The 18134-nt window shown below is 34.1% G+C and overlaps 4 protein-coding genes and 1 non-coding gene across 7 annotated transcripts; 2 read left to right on the plus strand and 3 right to left on the minus strand.

The window, feature by feature from the left end:
- Nucleotides 1-735: 735 nt before the first annotated feature.
- Nucleotides 736-5233, minus strand: LOC124838961 (peptide chain release factor PrfB2, chloroplastic). Of its 3 annotated transcripts, XM_047314690.2 has the most exons (9): nt 5098-5233; nt 3541-4158; nt 3139-3351; nt 2971-3009; nt 2618-2719; nt 2255-2392; nt 1637-1941; nt 1404-1557; nt 736-1287 (listed from the first exon to the last, which is right to left on the minus strand). In XM_047314690.2, the coding sequence occupies exons 2-9, from the start codon at nt 3925-3927 to the stop codon at nt 1156-1158; spliced, it is 1470 nt and encodes a 489-aa protein (XP_047170646.2). In that variant the 5' UTR covers nt 3928-4158; nt 5098-5233; the 3' UTR covers nt 736-1155. The 3 variants fall into 3 exon arrangements, with proteins under 3 accessions (XP_047170646.2, XP_087972630.1, XP_047170647.2); XM_088116504.1 differs by lacking the exon at nt 2971-3009 and having other exon boundaries at nt 1418-1557; XM_047314691.2 differs by lacking the exon at nt 2971-3009.
- Nucleotides 5160-6382, minus strand: LOC124838979 (universal stress protein A-like protein). Its single transcript, XM_047314713.2, has 4 exons — nt 6112-6382; nt 5813-5919; nt 5616-5734; nt 5160-5443 (listed from the first exon to the last, which is right to left on the minus strand). The coding sequence occupies exons 1-4, from the start codon at nt 6317-6319 to the stop codon at nt 5344-5346; spliced, it is 534 nt and encodes a 177-aa protein (XP_047170669.1). The 5' UTR covers nt 6320-6382; the 3' UTR covers nt 5160-5343.
- A 3837-nt stretch (nt 6383-10219) lies between these two features.
- LOC124838960 (small COPII coat GTPase SAR1A-like) lies at nt 10220-12492 on the plus strand. The gene is made up of 3 exons (XM_047314689.2): nt 10220-10507; nt 11053-11184; nt 11959-12492. The coding sequence occupies exons 1-3, from the start codon at nt 10379-10381 to the stop codon at nt 12277-12279; spliced, it is 582 nt and encodes a 193-aa protein (XP_047170645.1). The 5' UTR covers nt 10220-10378; the 3' UTR covers nt 12280-12492.
- Nucleotides 12493-13848: 1356 nt separating this feature from the next.
- Nucleotides 13849-13921, plus strand: TRNAA-AGC (transfer RNA alanine (anticodon AGC)). The gene has a single exon. It is a non-coding gene; the product is annotated as a tRNA-Ala (tRNA).
- Nucleotides 13922-15014: 1093 nt separating this feature from the next.
- Nucleotides 15015-18117, minus strand: LOC124838977 (C2H2 and C2HC zinc fingers superfamily protein). The gene is made up of 10 exons (XM_047314711.2): nt 17966-18117; nt 17777-17857; nt 17651-17678; nt 17494-17576; nt 17270-17302; nt 16470-16548; nt 16322-16374; nt 16134-16194; nt 15686-15765; nt 15015-15457 (listed from the first exon to the last, which is right to left on the minus strand). Exons 1-10 carry the CDS (start codon nt 17984-17986, stop codon nt 15371-15373), a joined length of 606 nt encoding a protein of 201 aa, XP_047170667.1. The 5' UTR covers nt 17987-18117; the 3' UTR covers nt 15015-15370.
- Nucleotides 18118-18134: the final 17 nt, after the last annotated feature.

Below are 18134 nucleotides of genomic sequence, written 5' to 3' on the forward strand. Positions count from 1 at the left end.
TAAATTAAAGAGGCCTTCAAATGAAAGCTTCCAAGAGAGAGAAAATCTTAACGATAGATTCTTGGTTAGTTCAGGTAAATTATTGTTAGCAAGAGAAAAAGGCTTTTGCGGAAGTGCACAAGGTTAATGATAACGGGCTGTCTAATCGGCCCAATTACACTGTTGAAAGCGGGCTTGCTTTAGGTCCAGTCTTAATTATTAGGACAACATTAATGTAAAATGCACTAAACAATATAAGTCTCGTTTTTTGTTTAATGGGGTCTGTAAAAGGTTTATGTAATAATAAAATGATACTAAATTAAAACTCTGTTTAATTATATTAACCTTACAATTATCCTTGTTTTATTTTTTTTCTATCACAATATCATTAAAATTGTTTCATTTTTAGCCTATAATTTTATTTTATTTTATTTAAAAAATTATTGAATGCCAACCACATGTTATATTCTCTTCTAGAAGCTTTACCTTCATCCTTTAACATTCAATCAATTAAACTTCCATAATGTAGCACCAATACCACAGGATATAGTGATTGTAATATCTAAGAACAGGATTAGCAAAAATATTATTGCAACTTAAAATTTCGAAACATCGAAAGAAAGAAAAAGAACACCGAAGGAATTATTTGTTACAAATTTGTCGAAAATAACTTCCTCCAACTGAGATTAAATAAACAAAAGGTACTTGCAGTTAACACGGTTAGACTCATCAGTATGGCAAGAGAAAAAACACAAATTCCAGTAAAAAAAATCATACTATATTCCCAGGAGATAAGGATGCAAATCTCACGTACCATCTGCTAGTGTCATGTGTAAATAAATGAATCTTAAAAATAATCATGGTTTACTGCATCAAAGGTCATTGGGAAGTTATCCGACTCCGCAAGGCAAATAATATCATGCTTTTAGCTTCATACTTGCACATTCATAATTCAGTGGCATTTGTCACGGAAATTTGTCACGGAAAGTATACCATAGGAAGCCAAATATGCTTCCTTACATTCTAGGATAAACCTTAATGAGGAACGACAGTTACCGAAAGGACAGAGGACTTAACCTCGGTCTCGGAAAAATTACAGACTGAAAATGCACAAGCATATATACCCATTTCAGAACTGAGTAGGCAAATGTTGCCATAGCTGAGAATTTAATTGATTTAAGCATCATTATCTTTATCCAAAGAAGCTGATAGATAGCTCAAGATGAATCCGTCTAGGTCGCCCTCAAGGACGGAGTCAGGGTCTGAAACCTCATAGTTAGTTCTAAGATCTTTCACCACACGGTAAGGCTGCATTATATACATAATATAATATTAGTTACAATTATAATTAAGACAGAATGCCTAGATCATGACAGACTGCTAAAAAAATGGGAAGGGGGAGACATGTACAATCTCCAACCTACATGGAGAACATAACTGCGAATCTGACTGCCCCACGTTATGTCAGTGAGAGACTGTGTATGTTGTGCATTCAACTGTGCTTGCCGTGCCATCTCCAGTTGGTCTAACCTTGACTGAAGCACAGCCATGGCTGAAGCCTTGTTCTGATGCTGCGATCTGTTTTTAAATCATACCCAAAATCAAAACCTAAGAACACAACACAATCAATGCGTGAATATGAGGACTAATTTCTTACCTTTCGTTCTGACAAGTTGCAGTAACTCCGGTGGGAATATGAACTATTCTTACAGCGCTCTCAGTTGTGTTAGCATGCTGGCCACCAGGACCACCAGCCCGAAATCGTTCGATTCGAAGATCAGATTCATTAATCTGTACATGGGTAGATCCATCACCTAGGATTGGAATCACTGCCACAGCAGCAAATGAAGTATGTCGTCGCTTATTGCTATCAAAAGGTGATATGCGCACCAGCCTGTGCACCCCTATTTCTGCTTTGGCATATCCAAATGCAAACTCACCATCTACTTTAATGGTAGCTCGCTGAAAAGGCAAGTAGACCCATATATTCAGAAACTAGCAATCCCCTTCAATAGAAAATATAACATAAGGCAAGAAATGTCAGAGGCAAAATCTATGTTGAACTAGAGGCTATAAATGGAAATGGACTCCAATTGGGAATCTTGCTTGTAGTTTAAATGCTATCCAAATTAAGCAACACAGAACATGACGGTTGAAAATCAGAAATAATAGTCACATTAGAGGGAGGTGGTCATGGGTCATGCATGCAAGACTTTGTGGAAAATTGCAAAATAATTTTAAAGTAAATAATTCTGAAGATGGTATGAAGAAGAACCTTGATTCCTGCAATCTCACCAGGCATTTCATCCATTAAAGTTACTTTATATCCACGCCGCTGTGCCCATGACTTATACATCTGCATGACCATTGATGCCCAGTCCATACTTTCCGTACCCCCAGCCCCAGCTTGAACCTATATTAATTATATAATAGTAAGCTTCAAAAGGCACACTGATTCACAACCACAGCCCAAGTTCACTTCTTTATAATGAATAAGGAAAAAAATGTTAGGAGTCTAGGATATATTGTATTGCAGCATATCAACATCATGCTCTTAGACCTAGATTGATGGCTTGGGCATGAATAATAATAAAAACAGCAAGGCAGTAATAGAACATTTTAATTCTATGACAGCAACCTCAATGTAACAAGAACAAGAATCTTGCTCCCCAGCAAGCAACGCCTCTAGCTCTTTCTCTTTTGCATCTCTTCTCATGTTAAGCAACACTTTTAATGATTCCTGAAAAGGGAATACTCAATGCATGAATATATAAATCTGCATGTACTAGTAAGAAATGATCAATCTAACTCTTCTCAACAAACCTTGAAAGAGAATAAACTAGTTTTCAACATCAATATATGTTTCCTACAAATTAGATCTACCACATAAGACGTTCAGCCCTATAGATTTTCAGACATTGCAGTATGCTGTTAAACAATAGTGTCTACTTAAGTTTTCTTTCTTGAGATAATAAATTACCAAGTCCTCACCGGCTTAAATTTAGTTCTTTTATTCTCCTTATCGCCACTCTACTTTGCACACCAAATCAAAGGAACACAGGTCAGATTATTGAGCATCACAGCCTTTTGTATGTAAGACTATTACAAAAAAAAAAAAAGGCGAATACATGCCTAGGATAAGATGAAGCGAGTCCCCACCAATTCCAAATCCGCATCATTCTCTTCGCGGGCAAGCTTTATCATGTCGATATGCTCAAGTAGTTCTTGTTCCAATGCATTTACTTCTTTCATTTTCCCCAGGAGCGAACCATGCTCTCGGCTTATTTTACCTGCGCGCACCGGATCATCCCAAAGGTCCTCCTTACCCAGCTGGAATGATAACATATCCAACCTCACCTTCAATTTTTCCCACTGCCACAACAACACATACGATCAAGTTCTAACAACCCAAGATAAAAAAAAAATTGGAAAACAAAACAATCACACTTATGCCCTAAAACAAAGACCAATCAATAATAATTAGTACATAACTACTTAATAAGTTACTAAGCGGTGATTAAACAAAAGCACGTTTAATTTAAGAGAAAACAGGGTAGTTACCTGCAAGCGGCGTTTGATCAAATCAATAGATTGAGCTATAGCGGTGGCATGACTCTTCCAATTGCCTTCGTTTTCGTCTAGAATGTTCCAATTATTGGCCAGAATTTGTTGGACCGTGAGCCCATCAGAGGTTGAGGCCTCAGAGGCGGCGGCCTCAGAGGCCCAAAAGCGAATTTGGAGAAGCGCGTTAGAAAAGCTGAAACTTGGGATCGAATTTGAAGCGAAGCAAGGAGTGGGCTTCTGTGGAAGGGAATGTGATGATTGGCGACACCAAAACCAGCTTGAGTAAGCCAGAGTGTGATGCGACTCGAACGAGTTTCCGACTTGTTTGTGCAGAAACAGGGATAAGGCCTTAGTCCTAAGGGATTTTCGCAATAAACGTGACATGTTGTAGCCCTTGTGTATTACAAAACAATGTAAACAGTGAAACTAACAAGTCTAAGAGGAGAAGAAAAGAAACAGTACCCCACCTTTCAGCTTCGGGAGCACTCTACGAAGATGATGAAGATGCTAATGCCAACGGGCCTGACCCGTTTAACACCTTGATTTGTATTTTCATCATTATGGGCCTACCATAGCGATGTGAGTGTTTCTTTCTGCACAACCCCACATTTTTTCCTACACACACATATTTTAAAAATCTCAAAATTATTTTCTATATTTCAAAAAAATTTATACTCCACTTCTTCTTCTTTTTTCAACAGAATTAAATTTTTTTTCTTCATTTTTTGAAAACTTTAACAGATTTCAAATTCCGTAAAAAAATTATTTTTAGAATATGGAAATGCAGGAAAAAAAAATATGAAGTACAGAAAAAAAAACACTAACGATTTATGTCAAGTAAACCCAATTATTGGGAGTAAATGATTGTTGTTTACGCTCATTCTTTTGTTGATATACTCATTTTTGCATTTCCAAAAAAATTCTAAATATTCTCTTTCAGAAACTAACCTCAGGGAATAATTAATAATACCTTCTAAAAAGTAATCTCTTTTCACTTGTGAAAACTAATTATTTGATCTCTTTGTCTCGTTACTGCAGTGCTTAATTTTTTCAAAAATTATAACATTTTAATGGTTTTTTTTAACAAATTTCAAAATTGTTTAGTGCCTAAAACTCATTCTAGAAAAAGAATTTTTTGATGATTTTGCTTTAAAAAAGAAGCCAAACATCAACGTATTTACAATGCCGTATTTTAGAGAACTGTAAACCCCCTTGTATTAAATACCTCCTAAAATTTAGGTGAAATGAATTGTAATTCAGCTCTCTTTTAGAAACATTTAAACTAGTCTTAAAAACCCACAATAGAAGATATACTTTAAGAAATAAGAAAACAATCATTACATTTTCTTTCTTATATATATATTTCTATTTCTGACAAATTCTACTCGTAAAATTGAAGTTACTTAAATACCATTAACATTGTTGATAAAAAAATTCTCACAAAAGATTTTTCTTTCAAACTAAGCTTTACATTTAAGGGATGGAAAACGACACATCATTGCTTCAGAAGATTCTTGGCAAAATATAATTCGAGTTAAAAAAACGAGTTGTTACCCTTATCCAGATTTTTGAGGTTAAGTGACCAATTTTCTTGCTCAAACTATATCAGACTTGCATTCACCAGTAGCCCACCAATGGTCCGAATTTATCCAAATCAAGACTCTACAAGCTACGACAATCACAGTTCTCAAAGATATTTTTGTCCAAGACAAAAAATAAAAGCCTTTACGTGAAGCTTTAACATCAACCACATGACAAGATCTTCCTACAAAAAGCTACTCTAAAGGGAAAACTGACATATTAGTTCCCAGAACCTGCATGTGGTTTTCGCTTCCTCACAATCAGAACTGGGCACTTCACGTTCTGGGAGCAGTATTCGCTCACACTATCAAAGAAAGCCCTGAAATTCAAAAAAGGAAACCTCAATTTGTTATACTACTCAAACATAAATTGGGTACTAAGAAGACTCGTGCATCGCAGAATGGTCAGAAAAAGTCTCATTTATAATTTGCCTAATTGGAAAACATAATTCTGAAATATATACTCGACTTTTTTATTTTGTTGCAGTTTACCTCTTCATAGCTGCATAGTCGTGGCTACCCATAACTAGCAAGTCAGCATTCAACTTCCGAGACATCTCACAGATCACGTCCTTTGGGTTTCCGCTCTCAATCTGTGTCTCCACCTTTACCTATTCAAGACCCACACGTAGACCAACAAGAATTAGATCAAGAACTGAGTATAATGATAAAAGAAGGAAGCAACATACGTTTTCAAGATCTTTACACATTCTCTTCGATTTCTGTAACACGCAATCGACCACATCTTGACTATACTTCTTTATGGCTGCGCTTGCTTCCGGAGAAAGCTCATGTCCTGAAATTACCGATTAATCCACAAAAACTGAAAAACAGAAAAGTATGTAACAATCTTGATTGAGACGAACAAGACTAATATGATCAAGAAAATTTTCCTGAATAGGAAAAAATTAGGTATTGATATCAAACTTCAGAAACCTAATCAGACGAAAACTATGTTTGGTGCTGATCATTAAAAAGGAAAGAAAACCTGGTGTTTGAGGATCATCCATTATGCCTGTGGAATCAAAGGTGGAATAAATGTCATGATGATGGGGCTTGACGTATAGAAGGATAAGGGTATCACTGGAATTCTGGAAAATTATGTTCTTGAGGCTCCAAGAAAGAGCATACATGCTCTCATCGCTTTCGTCCACGGCCACCAGGACCCGACGTTCCTTTCTAGATTCCTCACTCATTTCAAACTTTCACTAACACAAGAACAAAGGACAAACAGATATCACTGACTCATAACACTAACTCTTTCACCACTGTATTTATAATCCACACTAACCATGATTACAAATCAATTATTGCTACTATAAAATTTATTCTTTAGTTTTTCCTTCTTTAAAATTTAAAACAATTTTTAAAAACTTTATAAAATATTTGAATTTTTATTTTAATCTCGCTTTAAATATTTTTTTTAATTTTATGTTTCCAAAATTTAAATCACTAATCTCTAACATTAATTTAAGATATAGATAAATAACATGTATTTTTATGTATTTTAAAAATTAATGCTGACACTAGGTACATAACATTAATAGACACAGAGCTTAATTAACGAAATAGTTTTTTTTCTTTTTATTACTGTAACGTTTGTTGTGTAGGCGTACGGGTTTGGATATTATCCATTAAGAATCTGTTGGCGTGGTCAAAGTTTTGACTTCTGATTTTCGTTTTTTTATCTAGTGGGAGACACTCTTTGTCTCTATATTTTAAAAAAATAATATTAGATATATAAACAAGTGATTGGTTTGTATCATATTATATATTTTTTTAAATTATGAATAACTGATGATAGTGTGTTATTCTTATAAAATATTTTTTAAATCTTAATTATAATTAAAGTAAAATAAATTCTTTTAGGATTAACTAAGTGGTTTTAGTTTTAATTCTTATTTTAAGTTTGATTTAGATAGGTTTCTATTTATTTTTTTTAATGGAATCGGTTCTTAATGGTCAAGGATGTTATTAATTTTTTTACGTGTTAAACTGACCATTTCATTTTAAGACACATTTATTTATGATCCATGACACTTAAAAAATGATAAATAAAATGTGATTTTTTTCATTTTGTAAGTATGAAATTAGTTGACGAAACCTTCAATCACCAGAATTCTCAAGGATTGGGTAACTTCCACATAGATCTCCCAGATGATTTGGTTTCACAATGAAGGGAGAATCGCACTTTTAACAAAAGGATTTGACATTTGAAGGTCCTCATCTACCCAATGCAAGCATCGCCGCTGCTCGCCCTTACCGTTCGGATTGGTAGCCCAATTGGAGTCGGAATAAGTCTGAATATTCGATTAGGATTGTTTGTAGGATAGAATAGACCCTGACCAGGAGCATCTTTTAGATATATGAGAATGTGAAAGGCGGCATTTAAATGAGGTTGACGAGGTTGAGGCATCTATTGACTAATCTGCTGAACCATGAAGCTTATGTCTGGACGAGTACTGGTTAAGAAGATTAGTTTCCCAATCAAACGTTGAAAGTTTGTGGGATTAGGAAGAAGGTCACCAGTATCATCATTCAACTTGACAATAGGTGTGGATGGTGTATCAGTTGGTTGGTTTTCATGCAGTGAGGCCAAATTCTGATAAGATTTCAAGGCAGTACTTGCGTTGATTCAGCACAGGACCTTGTTGTGATCGGGCAACCTCAAATCCTAAGAAATACTTGAGTTCACAGATCTTTTATACGGAACTCATCATTCAGATATTTCTTTACTTGAAGTATTAATTGGAGATTATTGCCTGTTAAGGCAATAACGTAAACCAAAAGAGCTATGAAAGATTGATTATGACGCGTGAACAATGAGTGGTCAACATTGCTTTTGAACAAACCCAAAAACAATTAAAGCTTATGTCAGTTTAGCATTCCACTGCCTGCTAGCTTGTCTTAATCCATATAAGGATTTGTGTAACCTGCAAACCTTATTGGAAGACGATGGTTGAAAGCCAATGGAAAGTCGCATATACACTTCTTCATGTAACTCACCGTGTAAAAAATATTTTATCAACATCAAGTTGATGAAGAAACCAACCATATGAGGTAGCAATCGACAATAGAAAACTTACTATAATAAGCTTGATAACAGGTTAAACGTTTCAAAAAAATCAAGACCTTCTCTCTGGATGAAGCCTTGCACAACAAGCCTTGCTTTATGTCGTTCAATAGAACCACCAACACAATATTTGGTTCTGTAGACCCATTTACGTCACACAATCTTCTTGCCTGGAGGAAGATCAACTAGAGACCAAGTTTGAATTCTTTGAAGAGCTTGTAACTCAACCAACGTAATTAATTGTCCTCCAAAACTCAAGTTTACTTGCATCTAGTAAGATGTACACTAGTGCAGAAAGGGTTTTAGACATCTGTTATTTTGGGCTTTTAACGTTTGATCCCGATCCGATGTCTTTATGAGTGACATTAAAGGGACGTCGGACATGCATTAACTGACGTCTAAGGAAACTATAGACGTCGGACATGGCATTAATCGACGTCTACTGCAGCTTGTGTCTTTGGGTAGCATAGTAGCACCTTCTTCCTTTGCTAGTTTTGTCATAGAAAATGTTGCGTCTTTTGGACCTCTTATGACATTTTAACTGAAAACCGAATTTGTGTCATTGCCCAGTTCCATTCCAACCGACAATGAAAACGAATACGGTGACATGAGAACTAGGCAAGGACCCAGGTTTGGTTTTGGGTTGAAACGCTATAAGACATCCAAAAGATGCAAGTTTTTCTTACGAGGAAACTAACAAAGGGAGAATGTGCTAACACGCTACCCAGAGACACGAGAAAAATTGCACCAAAACACAACGAAAACTCATTTAATCGGTTCAAATGGAAGATAATTCATCAAAGACTAATTTAATCGGAGTAAAAATAAGTTTGAACGGTTCAAAAGAGACAAAACGCACCTGAAAATGCAATGTCGCGGAGAGAAAAGGCGAGAAGGAAGACGATGAAGTGCGCGTAACCACGGGTTCGATTTTTGATTTAACAGCAAACAAGACGTCGGACACAGAGGGCACCGACGTCTATTCTCGCCTAGACGTCGGGCCCTCACTAATATGACGTCCAAAACAACTTTTCACCTACCATGTCAGGTCATTTAGACGTCAGATGGCGGGATCGTCTATATGACTGAAAAAAAGAACTTTTCATCTACCTGTTAAACATATACAGGTATGTTAGGAGGGACACCAACGTCTATAATTGTATATAGATGTCAGGGTGGCGGGATCAGACGTCTATATGGCGAAAAAATATGACTTTTCACCTACTTGTCAGGCATATAGACATATGTTAAGGGGGCCGACGTCTATAACTGTTTTAGCAGAAACGTTAATGTCCAGACATACATCTTTGATAAAAAAATATATATTTTTTGTCTTTTAATTACCAAATTTAAAATAGTATTTTTATTTTGAAGCAATAATCTTTATAAATGATTTTATCTTTTTATTTTTTACTAATTCAAGTCATAAAACTATTTTTTTAAATTTACTTACGTAACATTTTGGAATCAAGTAATATTTGGAAAAAAAAAAACACAAACGAAGTAAAAGTTATACGCAAAAGTGAATATAGCAAGTAATTACAAATTTATGGTATTTGACTTTTTTTATTATTCATGTTATTTTACATTAAAATTATACGCATTTTGTTTACGAGTGAAAAACACATATGTTACAAGTAAGTGTTATTTTTTTGTATAATTATAAAAAAAATTATAAATTTTTTTTTACAATTTAATTATATATAATTTTTATTTATTTAATTTAGAAAAATAGTTAAATTTAAAATATTAGGTAACGAAAATAAAAATGAAAAATAAAATCCCATATATATATATATATATATATATATATATATATATTCATGCATCATAATTTTCATATAAATAAATCTAATAAAACAGGATTCGCGTTTTAAATAAGTAAAAAATAAAAAATTGTATCTCAAAGGCAGAAACAATCAAGGTTTAAAAAGACATTATTAAATAAATTTAAAATTTAAATACCAAAATAAATTTTAGTTTTAGAAAAAAAAGAAGTAGCAAAAACATTTTATGTTACAAACAAATAGAGTCCAATCGAATGTAACGAACTACTTTCTCTCTCCTCTGGTTTTGGGGTTAGGTCTTTCTACTCAAAACAAAACTTCAATTTCTGTTTCAGTTGGCGAAGATCGATATTTATCGGTACTAGTAATAGAGGTAATTCGTAGATAAAAAAGAAATGTTTTTGGTCGATTGGTTTTATGGGATTCTAGCGTCGCTTGGGCTGTGGCAGAAGGAGGCCAAGATCTTATTCCTGGGTCTCGATAACGCTGGCAAAACCACCCTGCTCCACATGCTCAAAGACGAGGTTCCTCTTCGATTTCATTTTTTTCCCTTTTTCATTCCAATCGTTACCGATGTGTAGTGTTGTTTTTTCTTTTGATTGGATCTTTGCCCTTATTTACTTTTCCTATTCCAACACTGGTTTTAATCTTTACTGGAAAAATGATATGGGTAGTGAAAAAAGTTTATTATGTTATTTATGTCTTTCTGATTTAGCGGTGTTACTTGGATACTCAAATCAACATAATTTATTTGCTATTTGCTGTGGGGAGAAGGAGGGGTCGGGGAGCTTACGACTTTTCCTTAGTATTGATGGATTTGTATGTTTCCCCATGTGGAGCCTTTCTTTGTTTTAGCAAGAGAAGGTGACATAAACTTGTTGAAGTGCTCAGCTTCCTAACATTAACTTGCTCTCTGCACAATTTGCTACGGTGTTGACATATTTTGGTCTATTGGTTTCTCTTGACATCGAATATTGAATGACTAAGATATGTGTATTTCTCAGTCTGTAGCTTCTTGCAATTGCCATATCTTGGTCTGATGTTTTTATTATGTGAATTGGTTTTGCAGAGATTAGTCCAGCATCAGCCCACCCAGTATCCTACGTCAGAGGAGTTGAGTATTGGAAAGATCAAGTTCAAAGCTTTTGATCTAGGGGGTCATCAGATTGCTCGAAGAGTGTGGAAAGATTACTATGCTCAGGTCTCTTTCTTTTTCCCCTCAACATAGTTTTGTTGCAAGACGGATAATCTTCATGAGGCATGGTTTTAAACCAAGTCGAAGTAGTCATGTGATCCTTATAGTTAATCTCAATTAGTGGAATAGGAATTTATTGTTGATGTAGTATTGGGGTGATCGTAATCTCTGAGATTATCTTAATCACACATTGTGTAAAATCATATGACTGGGTGCCGCTAAACCTTCTCTAGATATGTGATTTATTTTCTGTCTTCTTTTCATGGTTACATGATTTGATCTTAAACAGAGCCAAACAGCACTGTGGGATTCATGCAGGCTATCTCACATAATTAATGGCATAAGACTTTTGTTGTTGTTAACATGGCTACACATGCTAATATGTGTTGATAGTAGTTGCAGGAATAGAGCTGCACGAGGTATGTATGGTAGGTGAGAAATTAGGAGGAGGAAACTAAATGAAGTTGCTGAATTTTCTGAAAGATTAATATGTATTTCATTATATGATTACTTCTGAACCAAAGAATTTATATCTTCCTATTTTATATTGTTTGTTACTTTATTTGATTCATGTGTAGTGGCAGAAATGACGGTAATAGCTTGCTGATGGCGCACTTTAGAGGATGTGCTAATCATACATATCTGCTTCCGAAGCTATATCTTATTTGGTGTTATGTGACATTTTTTTAACTAGGACCCATTTTTTCTTGCCCCGGATCTATTATTTTATTGTTTATTTATCTTGTGACGATGATCAAGTTGCATCCTTCTTTGATACAGGTAGATGCAGTGGTGTACTTGGTTGATGCGTATGACAAGGAAAGATTTGCTGAGTCAAAAAAAGAGCTGGATGCTCTACTCTCTGATGAATCTTTAGCCAATGTCCCTTTCCTTGTCCTTGGGAACAAAATTGATATTCCATATGCTGCCTCAGAAGAAGAGCTGCGTTACCATTTGGGCCTGACTAACTTCACCACAGGCAAAGGTAAGGTAAATTTGGCCGACTCAAATGTCCGTGCCATGGAGGTGTTCATGTGCAGTATTGTGAAGAAAATGGGTTATGGGGAAGGTTTCAAATGGCTTTCTCAGTACATCAAATAGTCCATTACCAAGAGATAGTCTGGTATCTCATTTCTAGAAGTTTGTTTCTGTAGTTACGATTTGGAGGTGTTGATGGTACGAAATTGCAGTATATTTCAATTTTATTTAAATATAAAATGACTGAACCTATTCCTCACTTCCTTTCTCCGTTGTGTGCTGATAAAATTTCAGATAATCTGTGGTGAATGATGAATTTGGTCCATGATTTTTACACCCGCTTATTCGTCTTTCCACTTTACTTTTGTAATTCCTATTCTACTCCTCTCTTACAGTCTCTTCAGACAGAATTAGGTATATTTGCGAAGGCCCGTAGGCAGCCCGTTTAGCCCACATGGGTCTCTATAGATGGAAGCAACTTTTTCACACCCCGTAAATTCTTGAGCACCTCATTTCATTCCAAATGGATTTTCATGGAATGCAAACCTATCCTGAAATAATTAAAACGTGTCTCAATGAATTTATTATGTAAGAAAAAAGAATGGATTTTCTTAAATTAAAAAGAATACATTCTGGAAAACCTATTCCCTTATGCGTGAAACTTTAACGAAATTATATATTAAATAATTGAATAAGAAATAAAATTGGATTTTAAAATATTTTTAAACAGATATGAAAATATTTATTATCTTCATATAATAAATAATTATAATATCAACTATCCTTATCATGTATTTTTTTCATTCCTATTTCAAAGTTAAATGTGGACTGAAGATCATGGGTTTCAGTTTCTCAGTAGCATAAACTGAGTTTTGGTTCTGCCAGACATCATTTGAATAAGCAACATCAACCCCACTGATACCGTATTCCAACACGGTTAAATTCCTAGCTTTCGGTTATAATCATCATCATAAACTCGAGGTCCTACACGGTTAAATTCCTAGCTTTCGGTTATAATCATCATCATAAACTAATTCCTAGCTTTCGGTTATAATCATCATCATAAACTCGAGGTCCTAGCACTGTTTTGGGATACAAGTAACGTAGAAATGACTTTCTTAATGCACAGCTACGCAAGCCCTGGAGGCGCAATTTGATGGCTTCGACAGTGGCAGCAAAGTGCAGCGGGCCATGCATGAAACCTTCACACCAAAACTTCATTATTGTAATCTTGTTTGGTTTTACATAAAAGGTTAAACATAAAAATGTTGTTTGTCTTTGGCTCTTGTATTTGTTTCAGATTCAAAATGAAATTACTTGCTTAAACAAGGACCAAGGATTAAATTACCTCATGCAAAAACTTGCACTGCATGCATAATGGAAACAGTGGCATTAACAGATACAGTGCTGTTTCAGATAATTATCAGTGGCCCTACTCAATTACAAAAGTTCTACCCTAAATATATTTATTATATCTACAAATAAAATTAAGATATAAGTTTTACTATCATCATATTCTGAATCAAAAGGATGACACGCAAATAATCTACTAATGATGACTATGACTAACTTCATATAGGACGGACTTTCTAAAACTATTAAACCTCTTAAAATCTTTAAAAGTTAAAATTGAAAATAACCACGTATATTATCCATATTATAAGTAACCTTTTTCAATTATTACAAACAAAAGGGGATGTAGCTCAGATGGTAGAGCGCTCGCTTAGCATGCGAGAGGTACGGGGATCGATACCCCGCATCTCCAGAGTGTTTTGAGCTTCTTTTTCCTCTCTTGAATTTTCTTTTTCTAACATGTGTCCAAATAATTATGTTATGAAATCATCTTCTTTTTTCATAATCAAAATATTGAAAATTTAATGGAAATATTTTAGTTTTAATCATTTTTTTTATTATTACAAAAGGAAATATATTAAACTTAAAATATATATTTTTAATTTTATGATCTTTTAAATAAATTTCACTATTATTATTCTTTATTCTTTTAGTAAATGGAATAATTAAAATTTCAGAATATGTATTTTTCTTTCATAAAATGAAAATATTTAAATTATATTATTACTCCCTTCTATACATCTCTTATCTAACAATATTATTGATATTGATGTAAAAATATTCTGTATTAAAGATTATTTTACAGTAATTTTAATTATTAATATTTAAAATTACCTAATATTTATTTGCACAAGTTTGAACATTAACATTAAAATTTAAAAATATATTCTATTCTTTTAATACAATAGAAATTAAAATACATTTTTCAAAAATTAAAAATTAAAAGTGTATTCAAATATGGCAGTTAAAAAGCCAAAAAATTTAAAATAGTATGTATATTTCAAATATTTAAAACTTCAACTTACCAAAATTTCTCATCCGGACTCCATCTTAAATTAACATTTACTGTCCAATTATTTTACTAACAATATACAGTTTTCATTAAAAAAAAAATGCAGTTGTTACAAATATAATTATCTCTGTTTTCCACTTAGATTTTTCTTTACAAACACATTAAAAAGAGAGAAAAATTTACATATACACCTCTCTTTTCCTATCACTTTCCCACACTTCATAAAAAATAGTATTTACACTTTGTTAATTACTTTATCATAATTTTTTTTATATTTTAAAATAAAAATAGTATGTTATAGATGTTACAAGGGTGTTAAATGAAAATTTTAATGTTTGTGTATGATCACCCTAAAACGAAAAAAGAAAGCTCCCCTAAATTGTCCCGCTTTAGATGTAGTTGTGTACCAAAAGTCAATGGAATTAGAACGCATAACCATGGCAAGTGCATGCAGGTTCGAGTATCCTGGCAACAAGTATTGTATAACCAAAGATAATGCAGAAAATTGTAGTTATATTTCTATTTTCAATAAAAACAACTACACTCAAAAAACAGTAACAACCCAGATTGAATCGAATGTCTATATTTAATTTCGTTAGCTACGGCAGTTGACTCCCCCACTATGGTTGGAGCTCTGTATAATACATCAAGTTAGCCATCAGAAGAAATGTACATGAATCAACCGAAGCACATGATCGAATATCACCAAACATACTACTGTTTGGGATCCACTGTTCCATTATTCCGCTTATGCCTCTCAGATTGAGCATGGAAGATATAGGATTCAGCTTACCAATGTGAAATAAATATTCCAAATCTCATACAATTCATTCTGCATGCAGAATGTTATCACTTCTTGGATGACCGGAAACCTCCAAACCCCATCATGGCAGCAACATCAGGATCAATTTCAGGTTCTTCCACTGCCTTTTCCTTCTGAATTCAAAAATTTAACACGAGTTGTGAGAAATAAAAAGCAATATTCATTTGTTAAGATAACATTATAAATCATTATTAGAAAGATGGATGTAATTATTAAATGCTAAAACAAGTAAATGACAAAGAAACATTTACTTTGATGGTACGGGGAGGATGACAAAAAGGCTTATTCCAATCTATTGGCTATTTCTAACTAAAAATAAGCAAATGTACACAGAGTCTTACCTTTTCCTTTTTCTTTTCTCTTCGTAGACGTTTTTTTTCTTCCTCTTCTTGTTGTTGTTTTAAAATCCGTTCATCAAGATCTGTGAAAAAATAGAAGTTATTTTCCATATTCAAGAATCAAGTCCATCTTAAACAGTGCTGCACTATGGTGTGGAGAAGCTGCCAAATCTTTTGACAATTTCACATGAATAAGTTTAGAAAACATATTACTCTCCTAAAAAATCAGACCATAGAATACATTAGTATTTAAGGAATCATATGTTTAATCATTTAAAATTACCACATTGTTATATGATTCCCTCAAGTTTAGTTCAAAACCCATCACTGAAACGAAAGATCAGTTAAACTTCTACAATTTCAGGCCATGCAGAAAAAATTAGACACTGACTTTAAAGTTGCCTGGTTCTATGGAAATAACAGTCAACCCTTCTCCAATCCAATGTCTTACCTTGCTCTGTGAAGCTACCAACATCTTTCCGTTTCTTAAGAACTTCAAATCTTTCCTGGACCTGTTCCATTAAAAGATTTACTAGTCGTGCAGAGGAACATATATAACTGTAGAAACTAAATGACACACAAAGGTATGAAATTTATCATTTAACTTCATAGCTAATAGAAGGCAATCTTAATTTGCACCTGTTTGAGAGAAGCACGTTCTACTCGCATAGACATGCCCAAAGCTCTTTGATCTAAGGGACAACAATATAATAAATATGAGCGAACAACAGGCACTTAAAGCAATTACATAGAAAAATTAGAGGAGCATGGCAAAAAGACTACATACGTTTCTTTCCATTAATATGATCCAAGTAGTTTGCAGAGTCCTTAACTACACACTCACAAACTGAGCAGTAGTATCCAGCCTACAATAAATATAATTAAATCCAAATATTGTAAATCATCGGTGAAACAAAAAGGTCATCCAGATAGCAAACAAAAACTGTGAAATCATTTAATAAGTCCTATACCAAGTATCCCTTGGCACATATACACAACTAACAAACATATATACAACTAACAACCACATCACAAGGGTGAAAATTTCCCTAAGCAAGAGGCAGTGAAGATGTCCATTTTCAGCGAATATGTTTTATTTAACTAAACCTGGATATCATAGGCAAATTGTGCACCACAAGGCATTCGCATTGGTGATGGATCAAAGAAAAAAGAATGGGAATCATTTGTGAGTGTTCACAATTGCATAGATTTCTAAAAGTGCTTTACTAAGGACAGTTCAGTAATGTCTTGCTCTCCTGGAAATTAACAGCCAGATTATGGCAATTATTAATTTTTAAGAACATGTCAAAACACACGACTTATGCATCACTAAGCATGAATGAAACAAAAACGTTATCACTTAAGTTCAACATGTAACTAGAAAATTTTGAAATACATTTTAAAAAAGTGTACCTGTGTGTAACTAAATGACTCTCGTCCTAAACACACAACATATCCCCTAAAAAAAGAAACTAAGATCAACAAGAAGAATTTAAACTTGGCCAGAAATCAAAATGAGCAAAGAACAACCTTTTTTCTAATCCAAAAGTGCCAGAATACAAATACGAAAAAGTTAAAAGCAAGTACCTGCTGACTTAGTGGTGCAACCGGTGTAACAACCTGCAAAGTTTGCAAGTTGTCAGTACAGCAGAATAGCAGGATTATGTGATAAAATTTTGGTACCAGTGGGTGTTACCCCTGGTGACCTACAATATGCAATGGTTATATATTTAACAGAATACTGTATAGATGTTTGAAACTCATTTAGATTAGAGCATTGAACTTAGTAATCACTGTTGACACTAACATACCTGAGTCTTGCCCAAGCGAGATTCCAGGTCCACTTCATAATCTCTGTGCTTCAAGGGCTTCCTCTGCACGGGAGGACCTTTAGCTGCACCAATAGGATGTTGTAGTTGTCACTCAAGCAAACATAACTCCAACCTCAATACGAATTAGGTAACTTACCTTTAGGTTTCGATCGACCCTCCTCCTCCTGTTCAAAATCAAACACACAAACACGAAAAATTAAGCAACCTAAATTATTTAAAAATCAGAAGCATAAAAAAGGGTATAGAAGAAACACCAACGCACCTCTCTCTCGCGCTCCCGTGCTCGTTCCAGGTACTCTTCTCGATCAAATTTTCTTCTGAATGTGTTGTCAACTCCAACGACCTGATTCAAGTCAAATATGTAGACAATCAGAGAAACAAAAAATAATCTTCCGAAACCATCTACGGATTGCGGAGATGAAACGGGGAGATTCCAAAATTCTGCACTTACATTGTTGCTGGTGTTAGACATTGATCCAAGCAAATAAATGAAAACCAAATGCAGAGGCAGTTACAATGATCACCGAAGCTATTTGATAATTGATTGAAATAAAGGGCATATTACGATGATATGAAACCCTAGTTTGAGTGGGGAGAGGAAGAAGAAATTTTAAATATAA

Source organism: Vigna umbellata, chromosome 5 (genome assembly GCF_029865625.1).
Source record: "Vigna umbellata cultivar VRB3 chromosome 5, Vumbellata_1.0, whole genome shotgun sequence".
Classification (NCBI taxonomy): domain Eukaryota; kingdom Viridiplantae; phylum Streptophyta; class Magnoliopsida; order Fabales; family Fabaceae; genus Vigna; species Vigna umbellata.